We start from the raw sequence: 20267 nt of genomic DNA on the forward strand, positions 1-20267 counted from the left end.
CCGAAGCACCAATCTTTTACCCTACCAATACTGCACAAACATACTCCCAGAACGAATACGCGATGTTCCAACGAATCTGATCAAGTTCGATCCAACTACCTACTTTACAAGCACATTCTTTTCATGGTTTCATGGCTTCCCTTTCAATAAAGTTTATAAGATCGAAGCTTATCGTTCGTGCGCTTAACTTGAATAGCTACGTATAGGAACTGAAATTCCAACATAAACTTTACCTTAGTAACTCTTACGCTTAATACAATTGACTTCGTTTCTATGCAAACATCCCATTGTTTCTATTCTACACAACAGCAGAGAGTACAAACTTTAAACGCTACTTAACAAAGAAAGAAAGGCACCTAATCGTGTATGTATTACATTACCTAGTATCTACATTTCCATTAGATAAATACGCATTTACCAGCGTACATGCATGAATTTGTACGCGTACGCGAATACATGGGAATATACCGATTATTACACAAATACTTTTCTCGTATTGTCTAAAGTGTTCTGATCTGTCTCTCTTTATCGATAAACTATACAAGGTGATTTTAGGAACTGGGAAGAAGACTTTTGTCAGAGTGGCTTAACCGGATCCACTATACTATTTCTGCGAGATTAGAGTATCGTTTCTCAGATTATAGAGTGAACAGTGGTGGGTGAACTCTGACAACCCGACAAGTAATATTGCCTTTACCCTTTTTGCTCTCGATAAGAAATTAGAAGAGCAGAAGGGAGGGAGGCGAGCGATCCTCGTTAAACCATTCTACGGTTTTCTGTATCAACTTTTACCCCTTCTGCTTATAGAAAGCAACTATGTATAGTCCAGTTTTTAAAAACATCGTGTACTTTCACTCTCGATGTATCTTTTTAATCTGTTAAACACGCATCACGAATAAACGTAAGTTATTTGAAATTTTGAAATTCGGTAATCATGGATTACGCGTAGGCACATCTGCAAACTTGAACTGGTCGCGTGTGTACGGTAGTAGTAACTACCCTTTAAATACGAATCCTACGTACATACGTATTATAATATTCGTTTCGTAGACACGTACGATTGTCAGGGATATCGACGTTTAGTGGTTCTTTCCAGCGAACGAGCGATTGGTAAATAAGTTGAAAAAAGATTTCTCGTGTCGCGAATCGTGTACAACTTGTTTCTATAGTAGAATAAAGTTAAACATTTCAAGAGTTTCTTCGATGGTACGTATTAATTGCGCCGCGTCGTTTCGATGTTTCAAAAGACGTAGATACGATCAGTCACAAAATTACTGGCACAAACAGCAATTTACTAGAAATATGCAAAATAAAAAGGCGATAAAACAACAGTGGTTCTATGAAAAAGTAATGATTTAAATCTAGTTTAGATTTAGAAAATCTAAATTAAAATTAAATTTTGTAATTTATGTGTTGGAAAATTAAAACATGCACGGGATTATCGCCATAGTGTTTAGGTGTGTGGCGGGGCGGCGTTCCTTCGGAGTCTAGTGACGTCGAGAGAATCTCACCCGGATCAACAACATTCTATAATTTTATTTATTTCTTACCAAACAAACATTTACATCCTTTTATTGTCTTTTTATTCTGCATGCGCAAATAATTTTGTGGTCTGCGGTACCTTGTAACCGTGTCGGAATTATTATAGTCGCAGAATACATATTTCTGTTTCGTAAGAATGGTTCCTTGGAAAAGTTTGGGCATGAGCAATACGAGTATACACACACGATATGGAAAATTCGATCGTGTACGTCTCTTGTTAGCTATTAATTTACTTTCTTAGAAATACTGTCTCATTTGTAAGAACTGCTAGATCGTAGTAGTAGTAATCTAGAAATTTCAAAGTACAAACGTAGCGTAGAAAATGCCTGGTTGCAAAAATAGATGCTCGAGCTGTCTTTATATGCGCTCTTTCTCTACTATTTTCCTTTCGTATTTTTCAACTTGGATTCGTTCGCTGAAAAAACATTCTGACAAAACCGACATTCGATTTAGTTTATTATTCGAATTGTCGAATTTCTACGCGCTAGTTGCACGAATCGGTATCTCCTGACCGACGCGAGTTACATTTTTTACAAGTTTCATTTGTAATTTCTTTAACCAGACAGATTCTGGCAGTTTCTGGTACAAATACATACTTTTGTTCCGTATAAACTTACATGCGAGTATGCGCAAACACTAAATGTTTTAAATAAAGGAATGAAAGAAACAAGCGACAATGGTCGCAGGACTTTTACGAGGAAACGAATAAATTTCTTCGATTATACGTATTATGTTTCACGAGTAAACTATTATTATTGGACAAAAATCGCGTATCAATTTTCTATGTATTTGTATAAGATATTAAATGGACGTCGTGCATGCAACGCATGCCATCGCTCAACTTTATGTACTGTGCACGAAAGAGAAACAAGTGTTACGGGACGACACAGAGGCAAGGGGGATTTTCTGCGTTCGGTCGCTAATATGAAACTAAAAATACATTGTATGTATGTATACATACTATGTATATGAAACTTTTCCCAGTAGGCATTCCTATTTTTATTATAATCGATGAAACCCACCCGCATTCCTTCCGTATCACTTGTGCACTTGTTCGTGCACAGTACCTACATTATCGTAAATTCTAGCCTTCGTCGATACCAATATGGTTAGGTCTGTGTTAATATACATATGTATACTATCTGACTAATCGATCCACAAACTCTTTCCTCGATAACCGAACTAGTGTTACCCAAATAACTTTTCCGCCTTAAATTTCATCTTGTGATAAAAATTTCAGATTATTCGCTGGTCTTCTTGGTGAAAATTCATCCAAACGCGAGAGCTTGGTCCTAGGCAATACTGTATTTTAATGTTTGCTTCTTCCGTCTCTGGTTTTTGTCACGGTCCTAATGGCAAAAAAAATATTTTACTTACTCTTCCGAATACTTGAGAAAAATCTAATTTACAATACTTCGGAGAGAACATCTTGGTTCGAAATACAAAACTCGCTTCTCTTCGTAACCTTGCCCGGTCAGTTAACGAGGAAACACTGTGTACAGTGTATGTATACTTTACTCGAATATTAATTTTCAAACGATTCGATTGTTTTTATTAGTTGGTAGACCGGTGACGAGCTAAAACTATCGACGTACTTTGGACATTTCTGTAGAGGGAATCTGAGGGAGTCTGCCGTAAAGCGTGAAATCATGTAAATTTCTTCATACCCGTATAGGTATTCTTGGTGAAGTTTCTCTTTGTACCGTCTTCGTCTCAAATGAATGGATTGCTTCTTCTCTTGAGCGATCCGAAACGTTTCTCGGGTTCCCTGACCACTTCGAACGGTGCGATTCTCTGTGGCGTTGTGATTTGTTTCTCCTCGTTTTCGTCGCTCGGGAAATCCTCGAAACTCATGTTGCTGAAGCCAGCCGCAGCAATGATGGAGCACTTCTTTGTCTTGGGTGACTTTTTCAGACAGACCGACTTGCCCTTGTGAGGCAACAGGCTCGACGGTAAAACGTTGACAACGTCACCGTGGTTTTCATCGATCAGATGATACTTGGACCTTTCCGATTTAAATTTCTCTTTCTTGTGTTGTCTCGGTGTATCGTCTCCGACGAGCGGTTCCGGCGACATCGGCGAGACAATGTCGGGTGTAATGTCCGGTTTCGATACGCTGTTGATAGTCTGTACGGTAATACGAGCAGTGTGTTGCACCGTTTGGATCGAGTATGTGGTGTCCTGCGCGATGGACGTCGATCGAGCGGTGTTGGACGACTTGTCTGACAATATTGCGTTCAGAGTCTCGTCGACGAAACTTGGCATCGGCATCGGCATCGGCATCGGCATCGGCATCGGCATCGGCATCGGCAACGGTGGCTGGGAGTACGGTCTTTGGGCAGAACCGGATCTCTGCTGTTCGTTGGTTCGCAATGGTGCGAATTCATCGAAGGGAATGGAACCGAAAATATCCTTGGAGGCCTTCAAGCCGGCGAAACGATCGCAGTCGTCCGCTGCTACTACGTTACTGAAATTTGAATTCGCGGCCGGGACCGATTGCGTCAAATGACGAACGCTGTTCGTATACAGCGGTCCAGATTCCTCCTCCGTAACATAATTCGAAACGATGCGATTGGCGAAAGGATTCGCAAAACCGCTTGGACTGAACGGCGACGAGCCGAACAAATCCTTTACGTTGGTCTCTTCGTCCAGTTGTTCGCGTTTCTCCCCGTCTTTTCGTTCGTTCGTCTCGTTTATCTTCTTTCCAGCGGCGGTTAGCTCGATACTCGAGGAGATTGCTCGAAACGGAAGTGGTTGTTGTTGTTGTTGTTGTTGTTGTTGTTGTTGTTGTTGTTGTTGTTGCTGCTGCTGCTGCTGCGTTTCTATCGATGAAAAGCTCGCGTCCTCGTAACTCTCGTTGCTCCCGACTCGCGGCAAATCGTACTTTGCTACAGTTTTTCCATCCGTATCCGCGTCGGACGTAGAACCGAAAATTGGGATAGGCGGTTGCAACGGAGTGTTCGGCTCGACTTGCTCGTTGTTGTTCTTCTTCTTCGTGTCCTTATCCAGATCGTCGACGCTTCTTCTCCAACTGCCGAATCGTGGGAACGGTGCCAACGCAAAAACATCTTTCTCGAGTTTCTTTAACCGATTAGTTGACAGATCGTCTTCGTCCGACGTCTCCGAGCTGCCGGCGTCCTCGATCTGCACAGGCTTCGTACAATACTGCTGCTGGCTGGCAAACGGATTGCCGTACAATCCTGTCGGTCTTGATTCAGGATCCAGTTCGTCGTCCAATAGCAAAGGCTTCTCTCCGTACTCGTGGCCAACGACCGGATCCACCTCGACGCGCGACAATGGTTGCGTTCGATAATGCCTCTTGGATCTTCTGTAATCCTCCTCACCGTGAACAGTGACATTCTCTAAAACATTTTCATCCATTCTCACGCAATTCTTGCGAGCTTCGTCCTCGTTCTCGTCCTCGTTCTCGTCCTCGTTCTCGTCCTCGTCCTCGTCGGTACATTCGTCCTCCTCGTCGTCTTCCTGTTCTTGGTTGCTATCGACCGTATAGCCGTTCGCGCGAACATTACCACCGTTATCATTACATTCCTCGTCGTCGTTGATTCTCAAATCGCTGGCTGAGCCTATCGAGTCGTTGGATTCGTCGTCGTTATCCGCCGGAGTAGTTTTTATAGCACCCTGCGTAACTTTCCTCTTCCTGCGAAGCCCGCTCTTACCCCGTCTTCTCTGTTGCTTGATTCGTTCCCGAGTTACGTCTTTGTCGCTGTCACTGGATGCATCGCCGGCGTTGAAAGGCAATTTTTCATATTTCGATCGGTTCTCCATGGGAGCGCGAACAAATGGCGGAGATACGGGACTGTTTTCCGTCGAGAGAGTCGTTTTCTCGTCCAACTCGATGCGCTCGATCCCTGGTTTCCATTGCTTCAAAGGTATTCTTGGTCTACCGTTCGTTGGTTTGCCTGAAACACACATAACGTGATTGAAAAAAAAAAAATTAACGTCTATATTGCTTGGTACACGGACAATCGACAGAATGATAATAGCGGTCGACACAATCGTAATTAAAAAAATATTTATTCCATCTGATCTTGAATCCTCTTTGGTGAATAAGCATTAATGTAAAAAGTATAGTATATCGTTGTTTTATATATGGTACACGATCTGGTGTATCTTTCTACTCCGAAAGTGAAAGAATTTTGATTTCTTCTTGCACTGTAATAGACTATCATGTTCTTCGAATTAGCATTTATTTACTGGAGAAACCAAGGCCAGTGTTAAAATGTTTCATAAATATTATACTAACATGATATATCATTCCGTTCGTACAACAACCCGCAACAACGTGTTGTAATTTCGTTTAAATAGAAAGTTCAAATTACTGTTTGTGAATGAAAAAGCCAACGTGAATAAGAAATTAGCGTAAACGTGTTATTATTTATAATGAACATTTTCATCTTTAGGCTACATTAATGCAATTTAACGTTTAATACATTTGTTGTATAAGTTTCTTTATACATATTTTACTTGCCTGGTAATCGTCGCATTTAAAGACATTGAAACTCACCGTACTTACCTAGGAGAAACGCGACGGTATACCTTAAAGCAATAGTTACCTAACTCGAGAACCGTGCATCTTGAGCGATCGAGTGGCACAATTTCGTCAAGTAAAAAAATTTATTTCGACCCGTTCATTGTATCTACCGGTAACGAACTCTACGTTTCAGCGTAATAATGTATCTAAAGAGACGATCTCACGCAGCATGTCGTTGAACCTTTTGCAAAAAAAAAAAAAAAAAAAAAAAAAAAGAATCCATAAAAATCCGAATTACAAAATTTCATTCTTCTTTTTAATTTTAAACGATTCCGAGAACAAAATCTAGTAGATATTTAATTCAAGTATATGTCTGTAGTTTTTAGTTAATAGATAAATATTTGATACAATTCCATATACGGCTTCAAAGAAAATTTTTGCTAAAACCATATTTTCCAGTTCGTCACTCTATCGTAACCCCTCGATACTATGGTAAAGTTATGCGCTCGTACGGTTTTAAAGCAATTTAACTATACAATAAATTAGGATAAACAGGAGATTAGGTCTGATTAGGTCTGCTACAGACGGTGCATTACGCTGTTAGAATTGTGCGTGTTCAGAGTTCTATCACTTTGCGACTATCGTGCTAGAGGCTCGCATTACAAAACAAATTATTAACCGATTTTCTCCCATCTTCTTCCCCACCCAGTTTGATTTGCTCCGAGACAATGTTAGTACCACCACCAATTATCACACCATCACCGTAAGGTCTGGAACAGTCCTAATCAGATTCAGGGGTTCAAGGATGATATGCAAGAAAACGCAGTAATGTCGTAGTAAAACGATTCAATGTATAATTTGGTTTTGCACGCGTGGTACAAAAGAAACGACAGTACGATTTATTATTTCCTAATCAAACATCGAATCGTTTGACGGACGAAAGGATTGCTGCGTTTTGTACCATTTCGTAGAAAAAGAATACTCCATATGCCATATGCTAACGTACACGTTTATTGCTGTAACATTATTATCTTAATACAGCGAGAAAGGTCATGTTCAAGATTGTCGGCCTCCTATTAGTGCTTTACGATTCGTACAGACCGTTCGTACAGACCGTTCGTTCGATATTCGTTCGATATTCGCGATTAGAAATGCACGCCGTGGTTCGTTGTACGTTGCATCGTGCTTAAAAGAAAATTACCGTGACAATTACGAATCGATTCGTCATCGTGACATCTTTAAAGTGACGCCCGACAAGTACAAGTCTTTACAAGGTAGTAGAACAGCACAATGGGAGGCAAACGACACGGGACATGAATTATTGAAAGCCCCTTTTCTTCAACAGACGACAAACAGAACGTTTGAGAAACGAACGAACAAAATCAATCGCGCCTCCTAAACTCATTAGGTTGTTCCAGACAGTGAGGAATAAATATGAAATTTTCCACGTAAACGTCCACGCCGTGAAAATAAAACGTGCTAAAAAAAAAATATATATATTTCCATCCTTATCAAAGATCCCACAACTCTAACGAGAACCAAACTGCACGCTTTACGCGTAATATACATATGTATATTAGGGTGGCCCAGAAAATATTACACAATTTAGTTAAAACTGTTAAGAATGATTTCGTACAACTGTACAGAATAAAATTCTCGATTTGCTTCGCATATACTGATAAGTTAAGCTAGTTAAGAGAATGAAGCGGGACGCTGCGTGTTATAGCACAGTTACTAAATATCGACAGTCAGAGATACAAGAAAAAGTACAAGTATGATAGAAATGTATGCGTGCGCGCGCGTGTGATGTTTGCACAGGCCACAAAAAGGAAGAAATAAAGAGAGAACCGGACATAGTTACAATGACAGGCAAAAGAAAAGAACAGGAACACCATTACAGAAAATAAAAATAGAACGAAAAATACATAAGACAGCTGAGGAGCAGAAAGCGCAAAAGTGTGCTCGAGCGCGTATGTGAATACCGTCGATACAATATTACTACAAGTATGTACGTATAATACACGCACGCAACAATCTTACTTTGCGGGATTATATTTAATCTATACAAACAAACATTGAATGCATGTTCGCAACGCGAAGCAAACATACGTGATTCCATACGTAAATAGTTGTATCCAACATTTTACTTATTTATATACATATTTTTTGCGTAATCTGTTCATTGCCCAAATTCAAATACAAGTGACAAATTAATCACGTGCCACGTAAAAAGTACGGCGTATCTCGTCCAAAAGCGAGTTCGATTTCGTAACTATTTCTTCAAATCTTTATCTATCCGTAATGTGGATATTTTATTTCAAAATTTAATAGCACGTAACAATCCATTGGGCTAGGTTCTAGAACAACAAACTGGCGAATTGTTCGTCGATACATGGGCCGGAAAAAAAAAGAAAAAAAGAGAGAGAAAAAAAGAAAGAAAGAAAGAAAATACCAAGGGTTTAGAGTTACTCCCTTTCGTTCGGCTACGCTTAATTTACAAACTGTGGCACAAACTGTCATAAATGTCTCGTTCGTTATCTGATTTTGCCAAAACGTCATCTCCCAAGTGAAAAGCTCGTATCCTCTGGTTTATACATATGTATGCAGGCATACACGCAACATGTAATAAACATACGATGCATTGTTTAAGTAAAATGAGGCCTCGATAATAGGGTGATGGCACACGATACACGCAAGGCATTGATTTACTCAAACAACAGGACACTGAATCGCGTATGTACAATGTACTACACGACAGTCTTGGCACGTTTTACACGTATCTATGTATGTAGTCGCGTATCACGGGGTGAATCACCCAACGTTAGGTCCATCGTCGTCGTTGTTTCCGACGATACCAGTAAGTGCTCGAGAAAGAAAACATTTGATTCCAAAGTTTCGAGACAAATCTAACAATTTCCAACATCTCGAAATGTTACCGAATTAACAAAAAAACATTGCACTACAGACGGTATCGAGTATTTGTTTATTACGCGGATCGTATCCCCCCAACCGACGATCTCCCATTTTTATGAAATTTCACGCATAAACAGAATGTTGAAAAATATGTTGGACAAGTGACGACTACCTGTGAATGAAATTTCTTCATAACTAATGAACATGAATGTTAAATACCAAGTCCACCAAAAAATGAACTTTTCTATATACATACAAGTTTTCTTTCTACCTCTATTAAAATATCGAAAATTATAAATTCGAGAAGAGATGATTTATCTCATACTATTTCCTCCTTCGAACGAAACATTTCTTTCCTTGGATACTTGCTCGTATCACCAACAAACAACGAAAATATTCGATTCTAACTTCAAGAGACTTACTCTTATATGGTTCTTTCGTAGAAAGAAAAAAACAAACATATAAAAATAGTTACCTACCATTTACCATTCGGTAAAGCATAAAATATTTTAATATACCGTATATGTGCTTCGTTTCAAATTAACTTTCGAGTAAAGTACGACTCATCCATCGTTCGTAATTGAGTGTGACTATAACTACCGAGAGCCAAGTTATTAATGCGTTACAGACATGCACGGGTTCACATTTCCAAGATCTGTTACCCGACAGTGACAGTTATTCGAACGGGGTAGCGTATTTCTTGTACAACTGAACTCGAACATTACTTGACGAAGAAAGAGAATGGTCGTAACATGAGCATAACAGGTACATTACTACTGTACAGTGTAACGCATCATTTTTCAAACAATTTACCACCAACAAAAACTGTTTCTAATTTAGAGTACTTCGACATCGACGATACTATTCACAGACACAGTTTACTAAACTTTCCTTGACTCGCGAGATCCTTGACATCGTCCTAGAAATGTACACGCACAAGAAACGCCACTCGATACACTCGAAACGTACCATTTAACAAAAATACGTATAATATAATAAGTACGCCCGATACTTGACAACAGTAGCAACGATCGGATTCATCTCTCACAAACTATCCTCTTTAACTTATCCTCATAGTTTTTATACATTTTCCACAACTATTACGAGTCTCTCTTTTCCATTTCTCTTTATGCAACAGCCCTAGCGTGAATTTACCCTACCCCCCTCCCGAACCCTATTTGTGCCAACGTATGCAATTAATGTACGCTCGTACGAACTTACTTTTGTATCTTTGGTTACTTAAATCGTTAAAAAAGAAGACAACATTTTATGAAAGACTCTCGCACGCATTAGAACGCAGGCTTGATTAATTTTTAAATTGAGCTTAACGATCGTTAAAGTTATCATAAGTCGGTAATATTAAAAACTATCAGTAACTTGATTACACCGAAACGTGTAACTCTTTCAACCGAGACTTCGAAACCTGTTCCGTGACATTTAAGGAGAAAGTCTGGTGCTTTATTTAGGTCGAAAATTGCGATTTATTTTTTATAAGAAAAGAATGTAATATTTTTTCTCTTTTCGAGAACAAAGTTTTAGTTATTGTTTGTATTCGTTTAATGCGCGATAGAAAAAGAATTAACTAATTAACTAAACTAATTTCTCCACCACCACGATCTCAACATTTCAAAAATTAACAAACCTTAATTTGAATGGAAATATTCAATTTCCCGGTCTATTTCGTTTTTTTTCGTAAGATAAAAAAAAAAATTAATTTTCACATTTTGCCGCGATGATTAATTTAATAAACAAAGTCTTTTCCTATACTATATTCAAATATCAGTTCGATCGGCTAAATACTTTTTAAGATGTCGTACACATTTTTTATCTGAAATTACACCAGACTGTCCCATTAAAAAAACCTTGCTCGACGAATGCGTATCGTTCAACGCGTATTATTTTCATATACCGCCGCGATATTCTATGTATCGTAACAAGTTTTCATGCCGCAGCAAATGAGAAGCTGATGGAATCTAGTTAGGTTGCTATATGTTAAACAACGAAGCCCGCTACTAATTTTCTTCGCGCATCGGTCGATCAGAAACCACGACAGCGAAACACATTGTACTTCGAAATAACGACGATTAACCAGACCAGAGATACTTTTCGTTTATCCTTCATTTCATGTCTCGTCTACGTCACAGGTAACTCGACTATTTCTCGAATTAAGTGTAGTGTAGGTATACGAACGATTATGCACAATTGCATTAATACGACCGACGTCTGCTGACTACACCGGATAAATTATATTACGTTTTCTTTTCTTTTCTTTTCTTTTTCTTTTTTTGCCTTCAATCTTTAAGCGAAGATTAGAAGACGAAATAAGCCTGTATACATATTGCATTTTAAAAATGTGAGTTTACGAATAGTAAAAAACTTATTACAAGAGAGAAATGTACGAAGAAACGTGATACTTGATGTTTTTTCGCTTTCGGTAACCCCGGTATCGGTATCGGTATCGACACAATGCGTTACAAATCAAATACTCGTGTATCACACTCGACAACACGCTCTTGATTGAAAATAGTCTCATTGTCTTGAACAAAAATGTACATTAAGAAGAGAAAGTAAGTGTTTAAACTAAACACGATGTTATATAGCCCTGAGTATTATTTAATTATGGTTCAACGAAAAATCAATACGATAAAATATCACTTACGCGTATACTTATATGGTTACTCTTTAAACTGTATACAGACTCATTGAGGAAAAGGCGAAAATGGAATAGGACAGTATACGAAGAAGGAGTCTATGCATTACCTCCAGCAAGTGCCGCAGCCTTTGACCCAATTTTGTTCTTCTTTCCTCCTAGAAGCAAGTCGAGATGTTAGTAATAACTTACACGAACGCCACCAAATATTCTCTTATAAATGTACGTAACGTAAATTAATATACTCTATAGCTCTAGAATGTTAACAGATTATTAGCTTTCATTCTTAAATGAATTCAATTTGACGAGACTCACTTGGCAAACTGAAAGGCGCGGATTCGAATGGATCTTCTTGTAAATCTGTACACGTCATAACAAGACTTTCACGGCTTTTTACACCGCTAATACTTGTATTACTTCCTCTTCTAATTTTATCAAACTCCGCGCCAAAAATATGATCTTCTGTTAATTGATTAAAAGGTTCAACATCTTCGAACGGATTCCAAGCTGCTACGTCTGCACTTAAAGATCTTCCTTCCGTAGCTATCACGCTCGAAAGTTCACCCTAATCGAAAGTTCTTCGTTTTATAAATCATTTGTACAGTTCTATTATATGCACGTGTGCCCACGTAGATACAAACTCGTGTTATTTCAAACATTTTACAATAGACTGTATATGTATAAATATTTGTGTAATTAGAAATCTTCTTCAAATATAACAATATTAACACTGTTTTCAATTTGGAAACAAAATTAAAAAAAGAGAGATTCAACTGACTTAATTGTTAATTACATAATAACTGTGCAGTGCAAGAAACAGAAACAACAACAACAACAACAACAACAACAACAACAACAACAGCAACAAGAAATCAATATTGATTTAAATGTACAAAAGAGATAAAAACGATCAAATGAAAATCATAAAATCCGTCAACACGTTAACTACCATCATTCGGTTGAAAAACAGTCGTCTGTTAAAGAACAAAAGTAATGTTGGAAAAATTTGCTCCTTAACCCCATAAAATGAGAAATAACCAGAATAAAGATGGTCAAATTTGAAAAACAACCACAACTCAACAACACAACCACCACAACACACAAACAAAAAATAATAAAGCGTAACGATAATGATAAAATTAACAGAAAGGGAAATTAAAATAAATTTGTGCGCTTTATGTACTTACAATACGTACATGCGAGGCACTAGTTCCCAAACAAGGCCTTATGTCGGTTAAAACTTCTGGAGATGTACCATCTTCTGAACGTGATTTCACCGAAGCCTCGTACGGAGCAAGAAATTGTGTGGTTTCATTTGCAAATGCTCTATATAAAGAAAAGAATAGACTCGCGTGTACACAGTTTGTATAAGAAAATTTCATCTTGTAAAAAAAGATATAACATACTTGTTGAAAGCACTTGTATCGCTAACGTTTCTTCTGTGACGTGCAGAGGACAGTGTCGGACTATCGGGTGGAGAGGCACTCGAACTTATATTTTGACTCAAGCTCTCCGTTTTATTTACTGGCTTCGGTAAAGTGGGGGGTGTTATAGGAGTTACCTTATTAGATCCACTTGGAATACTCAGTTTCGATGCTAATGAAGTAACGGGTGTGAACTTCGAAGGCGGGCAACTGGCAGAAATATTGGACGCTTTAGAAAGGGTTTTAGAGGGTTTGGGAGCTACGGGAGGTGGTATTTTTGCGGGTGGCGGCATGGTTCGAGTATCGTCTTTGAACGGATCTGGATATCCTGTAAGCATAAATAATAATGTCTGAATCTAATTCGATTGAATTTCACGAAATTTAATAATGCCTTCCACGAGGTTCCTTACCCGATGGTGGGAATAGCGCTTCTAAATTTTCTTCGTTCACGTTCGTTGTCGACTTTGAATCGAAGTAATATGCACTTCTCTCCAAAACAGTCACCGGGGATTGTCTGGTCATAGGACTTTGCGATTGTTGACCCTGTGCCTGTGAGAAGGGAACATTTTGACCGGGAGGACAAACTTGCGACGAAGTTTGATTAAAGGGTGACTGCGTTGACATTTGATGAGACGTTTGCGCGTTCACTGGTACCGACTGAACGGTTGATTGCGTGCTTTGCCCCAAGTAAGACTGAGGCGCATTCAACGAAGTAATTTGTTGGCCAATCGGAACGTAGGAAGCTGGAATTCCGACAGAATTTTGCGGTTGCACCTGATTCCCTTGACCAGATATTTGGCTCACGATTTGCCCGCTTAAACTTATAGGTCCCGTGCTCACAACAGCCTGCCCTTTTGGTCGTTGCCTTGGTGTGACCGAAGTACCCTCAACTGTACTTATAGGTGACGGTTTTGGTGTTTTTACTAACGACGATCTCTTTACAGTCTCAGATTCCATAAGGGGAACGGGTAATGATTCCAAAACAGGAGTTGGAACTTTCTAAAAGGATAAGGAAAAATGTGTATGCTTTCACTGACTAGGGACGTTCACAAATTCAAAGATTGATAAAATTTTTTAAACAACACATGCAAATTGAGCAATTTATCCATAACAGAAAACCATTATGTCTACACAAAAACATTATTTACGTACATGTAAGTTTTGTATGGGGCATTCCTTGCCCTGGATTTGAAAAGCAATCACAGAAACTTGGTAAATGTCAGGGCGGCTATCGGGATCCAGCTCAAGCATATAACGAATCAGACAATGAAGGCTTCTACTATATCTATATAAAGTTGAGTGTAGTTCTAATAATTTTATTATGTAAGGTGTTAAAAATAAAATGTTTTAAAAGAATATACATATACGTATATATGTAAAGTACAAACCTTGAATTATCCGGTATAGTAAAATTTCCTGTCTGAATAGCAAGTGTGCTTTCTCCGAATGGTAATATGAAAAAACAAAGTTTGTAAAGTAAACATCCCAATGCCTGAAATAAAACAAAAATCTTTACTCGATCCGATTCACAGACAACTCCACTTATACATCTAATACTTATAAAAATTTATCGTACCCATATATCAGCTTTTGTCGTAATAGATTTCCCACAGTACATGTCAACCATTTCAGGTGCTCTATAGCTAAGGGTCGTGTACTTTTTAATTTCTTCTTCCACTATCGCAGCACCTTGTACACCAGGATTAAGAACTTTAGCCGTTGCTGAACCAAAGTCGCACAAAACATAATGACCAGCATCGGAATATAATATATTTTCAACCTGAAATGTATACAGATATTCATGTAAATATGTAAAAAGTATATATATTTCCATGTAAATATGTCAACAAGATTTAATACGGATGATAAACCTTTAGATCCCTATGTATTATTGGCGTTTGACAGTGATGCAATCGTGACACGGCCTCGCAAACATCGCAAAATATTTGTAAGACTTCTGATTCGCTGAAACCAGTCTGCAACCTATAAACGATAAAGCAAAATTTTTCTTAGAATTTACGCATGTTACATTATTCGTGCATTCGATACATTTATTACCTATTGTTCATCATCTGAAGAACTTGAGACTTGCAATAAGGCATTAAAAGCAATAATTCATGTACTCCTCCACCTATGTGAGTGATGCTGCTATCCACATATCCAATGATATTTTTATGACCGTTCAAGTTACTCTATAAATTAAAATAAATGTAATCGATAGAAAATGATTTGATTCAAAAACATTATATGTATATATACACGCAACATTACTTTCGTACGTGTGTTTTAATAAATGGATAAATATTTATATAACTCACTGCAATTTGTATTTCCCGCTTACATACGTTGAGGTCATGTTCGTTATTAACATACATGCGTTTAAGCGCATACCGTCCACTCGAAGATTTAACCAGGAATACAATAGCAAACCCTCCTACAATATCAGTATCGAAACATAATTGTACGATCGTGTTACGTTCAAGAATATATCTAATCTTTGTACACGATACACGACCAACAATTTCTATATTCCTCTATGGTATTTACAGCGTGTAACTAATGTCTTTCCGATAGAACCATAAATTTTCTATTACCTGTTATAATTTTACAACTTTGCTTGTAATAACATTACATTTTTTAAGTATACATATAAAAATTTATGTAATAAACGTTGGTTACATATCATACTTCAGTCATCGAACAAAAATTATGAATTCGCTACCGTTTAACCCAATCCCCGCAAATCGCGATTAAATCGTTGATCGTTGTTAATATGTATTTTCTTGTCAATAATGCATAATTAATGTTGTTTTTGCGTGGCGTACATAAAAAGCAAACGAGATAATAGAGTGTATGAACGAAATGGTAGAAGGGATGATAAGTATTCAAGGTTGAAGGCAACACGTACCTTCCGCCAAAACTTCCTCAACAGTCACAGTATAACGTCCTACCACAAAGACCTTTCCCAAATAACTGTTCGGTTCCTTCGATGTGTTTTCGATTTTTGAAAATAATTTCTTCATATTGGCACACGTCGTCGGCCCTCCCAATACCGAACCGACTTGACATAAGGCCTCTTCTACTACTTAATCTTTAGATGTACAATATGGCGAGTTTATTTTCGTGAATCAATTATACTAATCGTACTTGTACCTTCCAACTTTTAAATCACAATAATTTTCGTGATAAACTAACTCCAATGAACTTAACCAAAGGATATAGTTCTAGTCATGATAACATTTAACGTACTTTACCCAGCCGACATATTCAGGCCGTATAAATTGCGCATGCTCCGCTCTGCATGAGCTACATCGGAAACATATGTGTACAACTTCCGCTCGAACGTCAAAACTTTCTTGTTGACTTTTTTTTTCGATTGGCTTTTTATTCGATCAAAACATCTTGTTTACAAAGTTCGAACCATATTGGGCCCGTTTTGCACTCTTTCTTCAACTACGAACTATAATTAGACAAATTGTTCTTTGGTCCTTAATAACTTTTTCTTGTGCCATTTTTCGAAACATTCTACAAATTAATCAGCGTCGTCATGACCGTGTGATTCTTTGTACAAAAATGAGACAGGTGAAAGTTTCAATGCACGAGAATTTTTTTATTATAATTTTGTTATACTTGGTTTCACATTAACTAAACGTTTTGACAACCCTGCAAATCGCACAATAATGTTTTATTTATATATTTAATACATACATACATACATACATACATACATACATACATACATACATACATACGTACATATATGTATATATGAGATACATTATTTGCGTTAGCGATATAGGTTTCATCGTCCCTTTTTTTTTTTTTTCCTATTTCTTCGTTTGTTAACTGCATTTCGCCTTTAAACTAACTTTCATATTTATCGATTATAGGCTCCTAAGCAAACGGACAACGATTCGATGGACATTCGTGCGCATTTGATGCTCGTGTATACTGTTTTTTTTTTTTGGTTGATTAATCGATAATAACGTATACAACTATTGGACAAAAGAAATCAATGACTTTCGTCGATCATGGACAAACTGTCAAGCGACGATGATATAGCCGAAATACTGTTATTGAAAAACCTGCCACCTAAATGTGAAAACGAAGAATATGTTAAATTTACTCCAAAAATTGAAAAATCCATACCAGAAAACAACTTTGAGGTATTTATCAAAGATTGTACATCGCAAGACAAGTCTCAACATCAAGTTAAAAATGAATTTATGGAATGTAATATCGAAGACTGTGACAGTTTGCTGAATTTCAATAAGCAGATAATCTCTTATTTGTTGGATTTGAAAAAACACATAACCTATGTTCTTCAAAAGTGTGAAAAAAAATTGAAAGTGGTAGAGTCAAATTTACAGAAACATACAATCGGAGATACAAAGATTTTGATTTGCAATGCCGGTATGCCATATTTCAAAGACAGAAATTATTTCTTTGCTCCTAACAACGACGACGAAACATTAAAAGAGAATCATAAAGAATTACAGCTTAGAAATCTTCCTAAAGTTTCACCATGGACAATAAAAGAAAGATACACCCTTTTGAAAGCGGTACAAGAAGAAACTATTGCAAAGGCGTTACACTCTCAAAAGATAGAATATATAAGGCTCAATGGGGTAAAGAAAAAAAAGAAGAAAACCAAAAAATTTCCACCTACAGATTTGGTAGAAATGATTGGTCCATTAGGAGGAAGGGAATTCGATTGGTTTAAAATATCGTCTATCCATTTTGAGGAGATACATGCACCGCTTGACTGTCGTATTATGTGGAATAGTTTTCTTCATCCCAAGATCAACAAAAACTGTTGGACAAAACCAGAAGATAATAAGTTGAAAGAAATTGTAAAGAACTATAAATATCAAAATTGGGATGGTATTGCCAAAGAATTAAACACAAATCGTACAGCGTATCAATGTTTCATTAGATACAACACAACAAAAAAATTGCCTAAAGTTAGAAACTGCATTTGGGAAAGCAAAGAGGACGAAAGACTTTTAAAGTTGGTTGACATATTTAAAATTGGTGACTTCATTCCCTGGGGTGAAGTAGCCAGTTGGATGCAAAAGAGAACTAAACAGCAAGCTTATTTCCGATGGAATTATAGTTTGGCCCCATATTTAACGAAAGGTAGATTTAGCAAATCCGAAGATAATTTGTTGAAGGATGCCGTCACTAAATATGGTACAAATTTTAGCAAAATATCAGCTGCATTGATGCCTAACAGATCAACTGTTCAACTTAATTATCGTTATCAATTATTAACTACCAACGAAGATAAAAATTGGAATGTATGGACGCTCACGGAGGATTCAAAATTGCTTGAACTCTACAAATGCTTTGGGCCAAATTGGTCTAAAATATCTGAAGCTTTTTCGTGTAAAACTAGGACTTACCTAAGACATCGACATGCAGCTTTGCAAAAATATATTAAGAGGGGTATTTCCGTTGTTGAGTTACACAAGAAAGATAAAAACGAAGGGCAGCAAAATCAGAAGGAAGAGGAATCTAAACAGAGAAGTAATAACAGGTTAAACAGAGATTGCGGAAACGATGTAGATCAAGAATTAATCGAGTATTTCTATATGAAACAAGCAACAGTAAACTCTATTCAGAAAAGGAGACATTGCTCGGTAGAAGAACTTGAGCGCAATACAAAAAAATTGTATAGCACTTTACAGCTGCTAAATGCTAAACTTAATATACCCGACGACATTAGTAATTTAAAATTAAACAATCGCGAGAAACAACTTTTATGTTCCTTGAGAGAATACACAAAGATGAAGAGTGATAAGAGACGACAATTTGAAGTTATAGATAAGTGTAGCTCGCTTATGTTTGGAACAAATTGTGATACAAAAGACGCCACTCATTACATACCACCACCTCCTTTTGACTCGCAGATCAAATTGAAAAAATTAAAGGAAACTCAGTGCATTGATTATCATCTAAATACAAATAATACTTTCTTAGTTGTAAAACCAGTAGACTTCAACACGCCAGACTTTGTAATCGCTCATATCGGCGGCAACGAGCAAGAACTACAATTTCAAAAGCTCAGTCAATTGTTTGAAGTTAATAGTTTAAAGTGTAGACAGAGTGCACATAGTATCAAAGATTTTTGCACTTTTTCAACTGGTATACCGCTACAACAAAATAATAGTAGCAATAGTTGTAATAGCAATAATAGGAATAATTTTAGTAATAATGCAGTGCAAGAAATGAAATTTATTGCTTGTTGCGAGAATCTTTCTGTTAATTCTTTTGAAAATAACAGTACTCACGATTATAGCTGTGTTAAGTTAAAGAGCGAAGATCACGAGGAATCGTGCGAACAAACGACGAAAAATATTACATTATTTAATACGTTAGAGAAGATACAAAATTGTGCATCCACTTCTAACGTAGAAACAAATATAGAACAAGATATACCCTCGATAGAAGCGACGCACGCAACGCTACTGAGTCTAAAGAATTTAATGTATTTGAAACAATTGAACGAAACGTGCAATAATATACATCAGTTTTTCACGAAATCAAAGAAATTTCAAGAATCGCTTAATTTACTAGAAACACGCCTCGAACAATTGTTTATGTACCCGATTGGCCAGTCAAAAACTGCATTACCGAAAGTTTACGTAATGGATGCATTTTCATACGATGATATTGCACCAAAAAGAAAAGCTTCTGAAATGTCCAAAATTCTAAAGCCATATAAAACAAAAAGGTTACATTCGTACGATAAAAAGAGTAAAAGTCTAAGATAATAGCGCGACAGATTCATTAATATTTCAAATAGTACTACTATATATACATGTGAAGTGTTATAATTACGGTATGAAAACAAAATTATCCCCTTTCATATAAAAAAGTACTAATTTGGATGAATCATATCTTTCAAAAAAATTTGCCAATTTTTTTAATCATTTAAAAATACGTATAGGCAAAGTTTTTAATCGATTTTATTCATCGAGTATGTGTGTGTATTGAATTTGAAGTATGTATGTATATTTATAGTGCAAATTGATAATGATATTAAGATAAATGAACAAGAATCTATGGATACAACGATCACTTGTATCCTTAAACGCGATACAAACACACTTCATTTAATTTTTTATTTCACGAGAAATAAAAAATACAAAACATTACATTGTTTTTTTTTTTAACGATACGATAAAGGACATTGTAAAATACATAAATCGACGAACAAATATAGAAAGAAGAGTGTATCATT

General features: G+C 36.9%; 2 protein-coding genes across 5 annotated transcripts; one reads left to right on the forward strand and one right to left on the reverse strand.

The window, feature by feature from the left end:
* Window positions 1–145: 145 nt before the first annotated feature.
* On the reverse strand, window positions 146–16292 carry LOC122404703 (AP2-associated protein kinase 1-like). Of its 4 annotated transcripts, none has more exons than XM_043408922.1 (14): window positions 15930–16292; window positions 15340–15455; window positions 15080–15213; window positions 14893–15004; window positions 14598–14801; window positions 14410–14513; window positions 14174–14306; window positions 13432–14020; window positions 13004–13349; window positions 12794–12923; window positions 11913–12162; window positions 11708–11755; window positions 3138–5462; window positions 146–2891 (listed from the first exon to the last, which is right to left on the reverse strand). In XM_043408922.1, exons 1-13 carry the CDS (start codon window positions 16042–16044, stop codon window positions 3256–3258), a joined length of 4488 nt encoding a protein of 1495 aa, XP_043264857.1. In that variant the 5' UTR covers window positions 16045–16292; the 3' UTR covers window positions 146–2891; window positions 3138–3255. The 4 variants fall into 4 exon arrangements, with proteins under 4 accessions (XP_043264857.1, XP_043264848.1, XP_043264839.1 ...); XM_043408913.1 differs by having other exon boundaries at window positions 3210–5462; window positions 12785–12923; window positions 15930–16291; XM_043408904.1 differs by having other exon boundaries at window positions 12785–12923; window positions 15930–16291.
* A 69-nt stretch (window positions 16293–16361) lies between these two features.
* On the forward strand, window positions 16362–20250 carry LOC122404720 (snRNA-activating protein complex subunit 4 homolog). Its single transcript, XM_043408945.1, has 2 exons — window positions 16362–16603; window positions 16912–20250. Exon 2 carries the CDS (start codon window positions 17053–17055, stop codon window positions 19795–19797), a length of 2745 nt encoding a protein of 914 aa, XP_043264880.1. The 5' UTR covers window positions 16362–16603; window positions 16912–17052; the 3' UTR covers window positions 19798–20250.
* The last annotated feature ends 17 nt before the right edge of the window (window positions 20251–20267 follow it).

Source organism: Colletes gigas, unplaced genomic scaffold, assembly GCF_013123115.1.
Source record: "Colletes gigas isolate AHSC1104 unplaced genomic scaffold, ASM1312311v1 Colletes_gigas_Sc00001, whole genome shotgun sequence".
In the NCBI taxonomy this organism is placed as follows: Eukaryota; Metazoa; Arthropoda; class Insecta; order Hymenoptera; family Colletidae; genus Colletes; species Colletes gigas.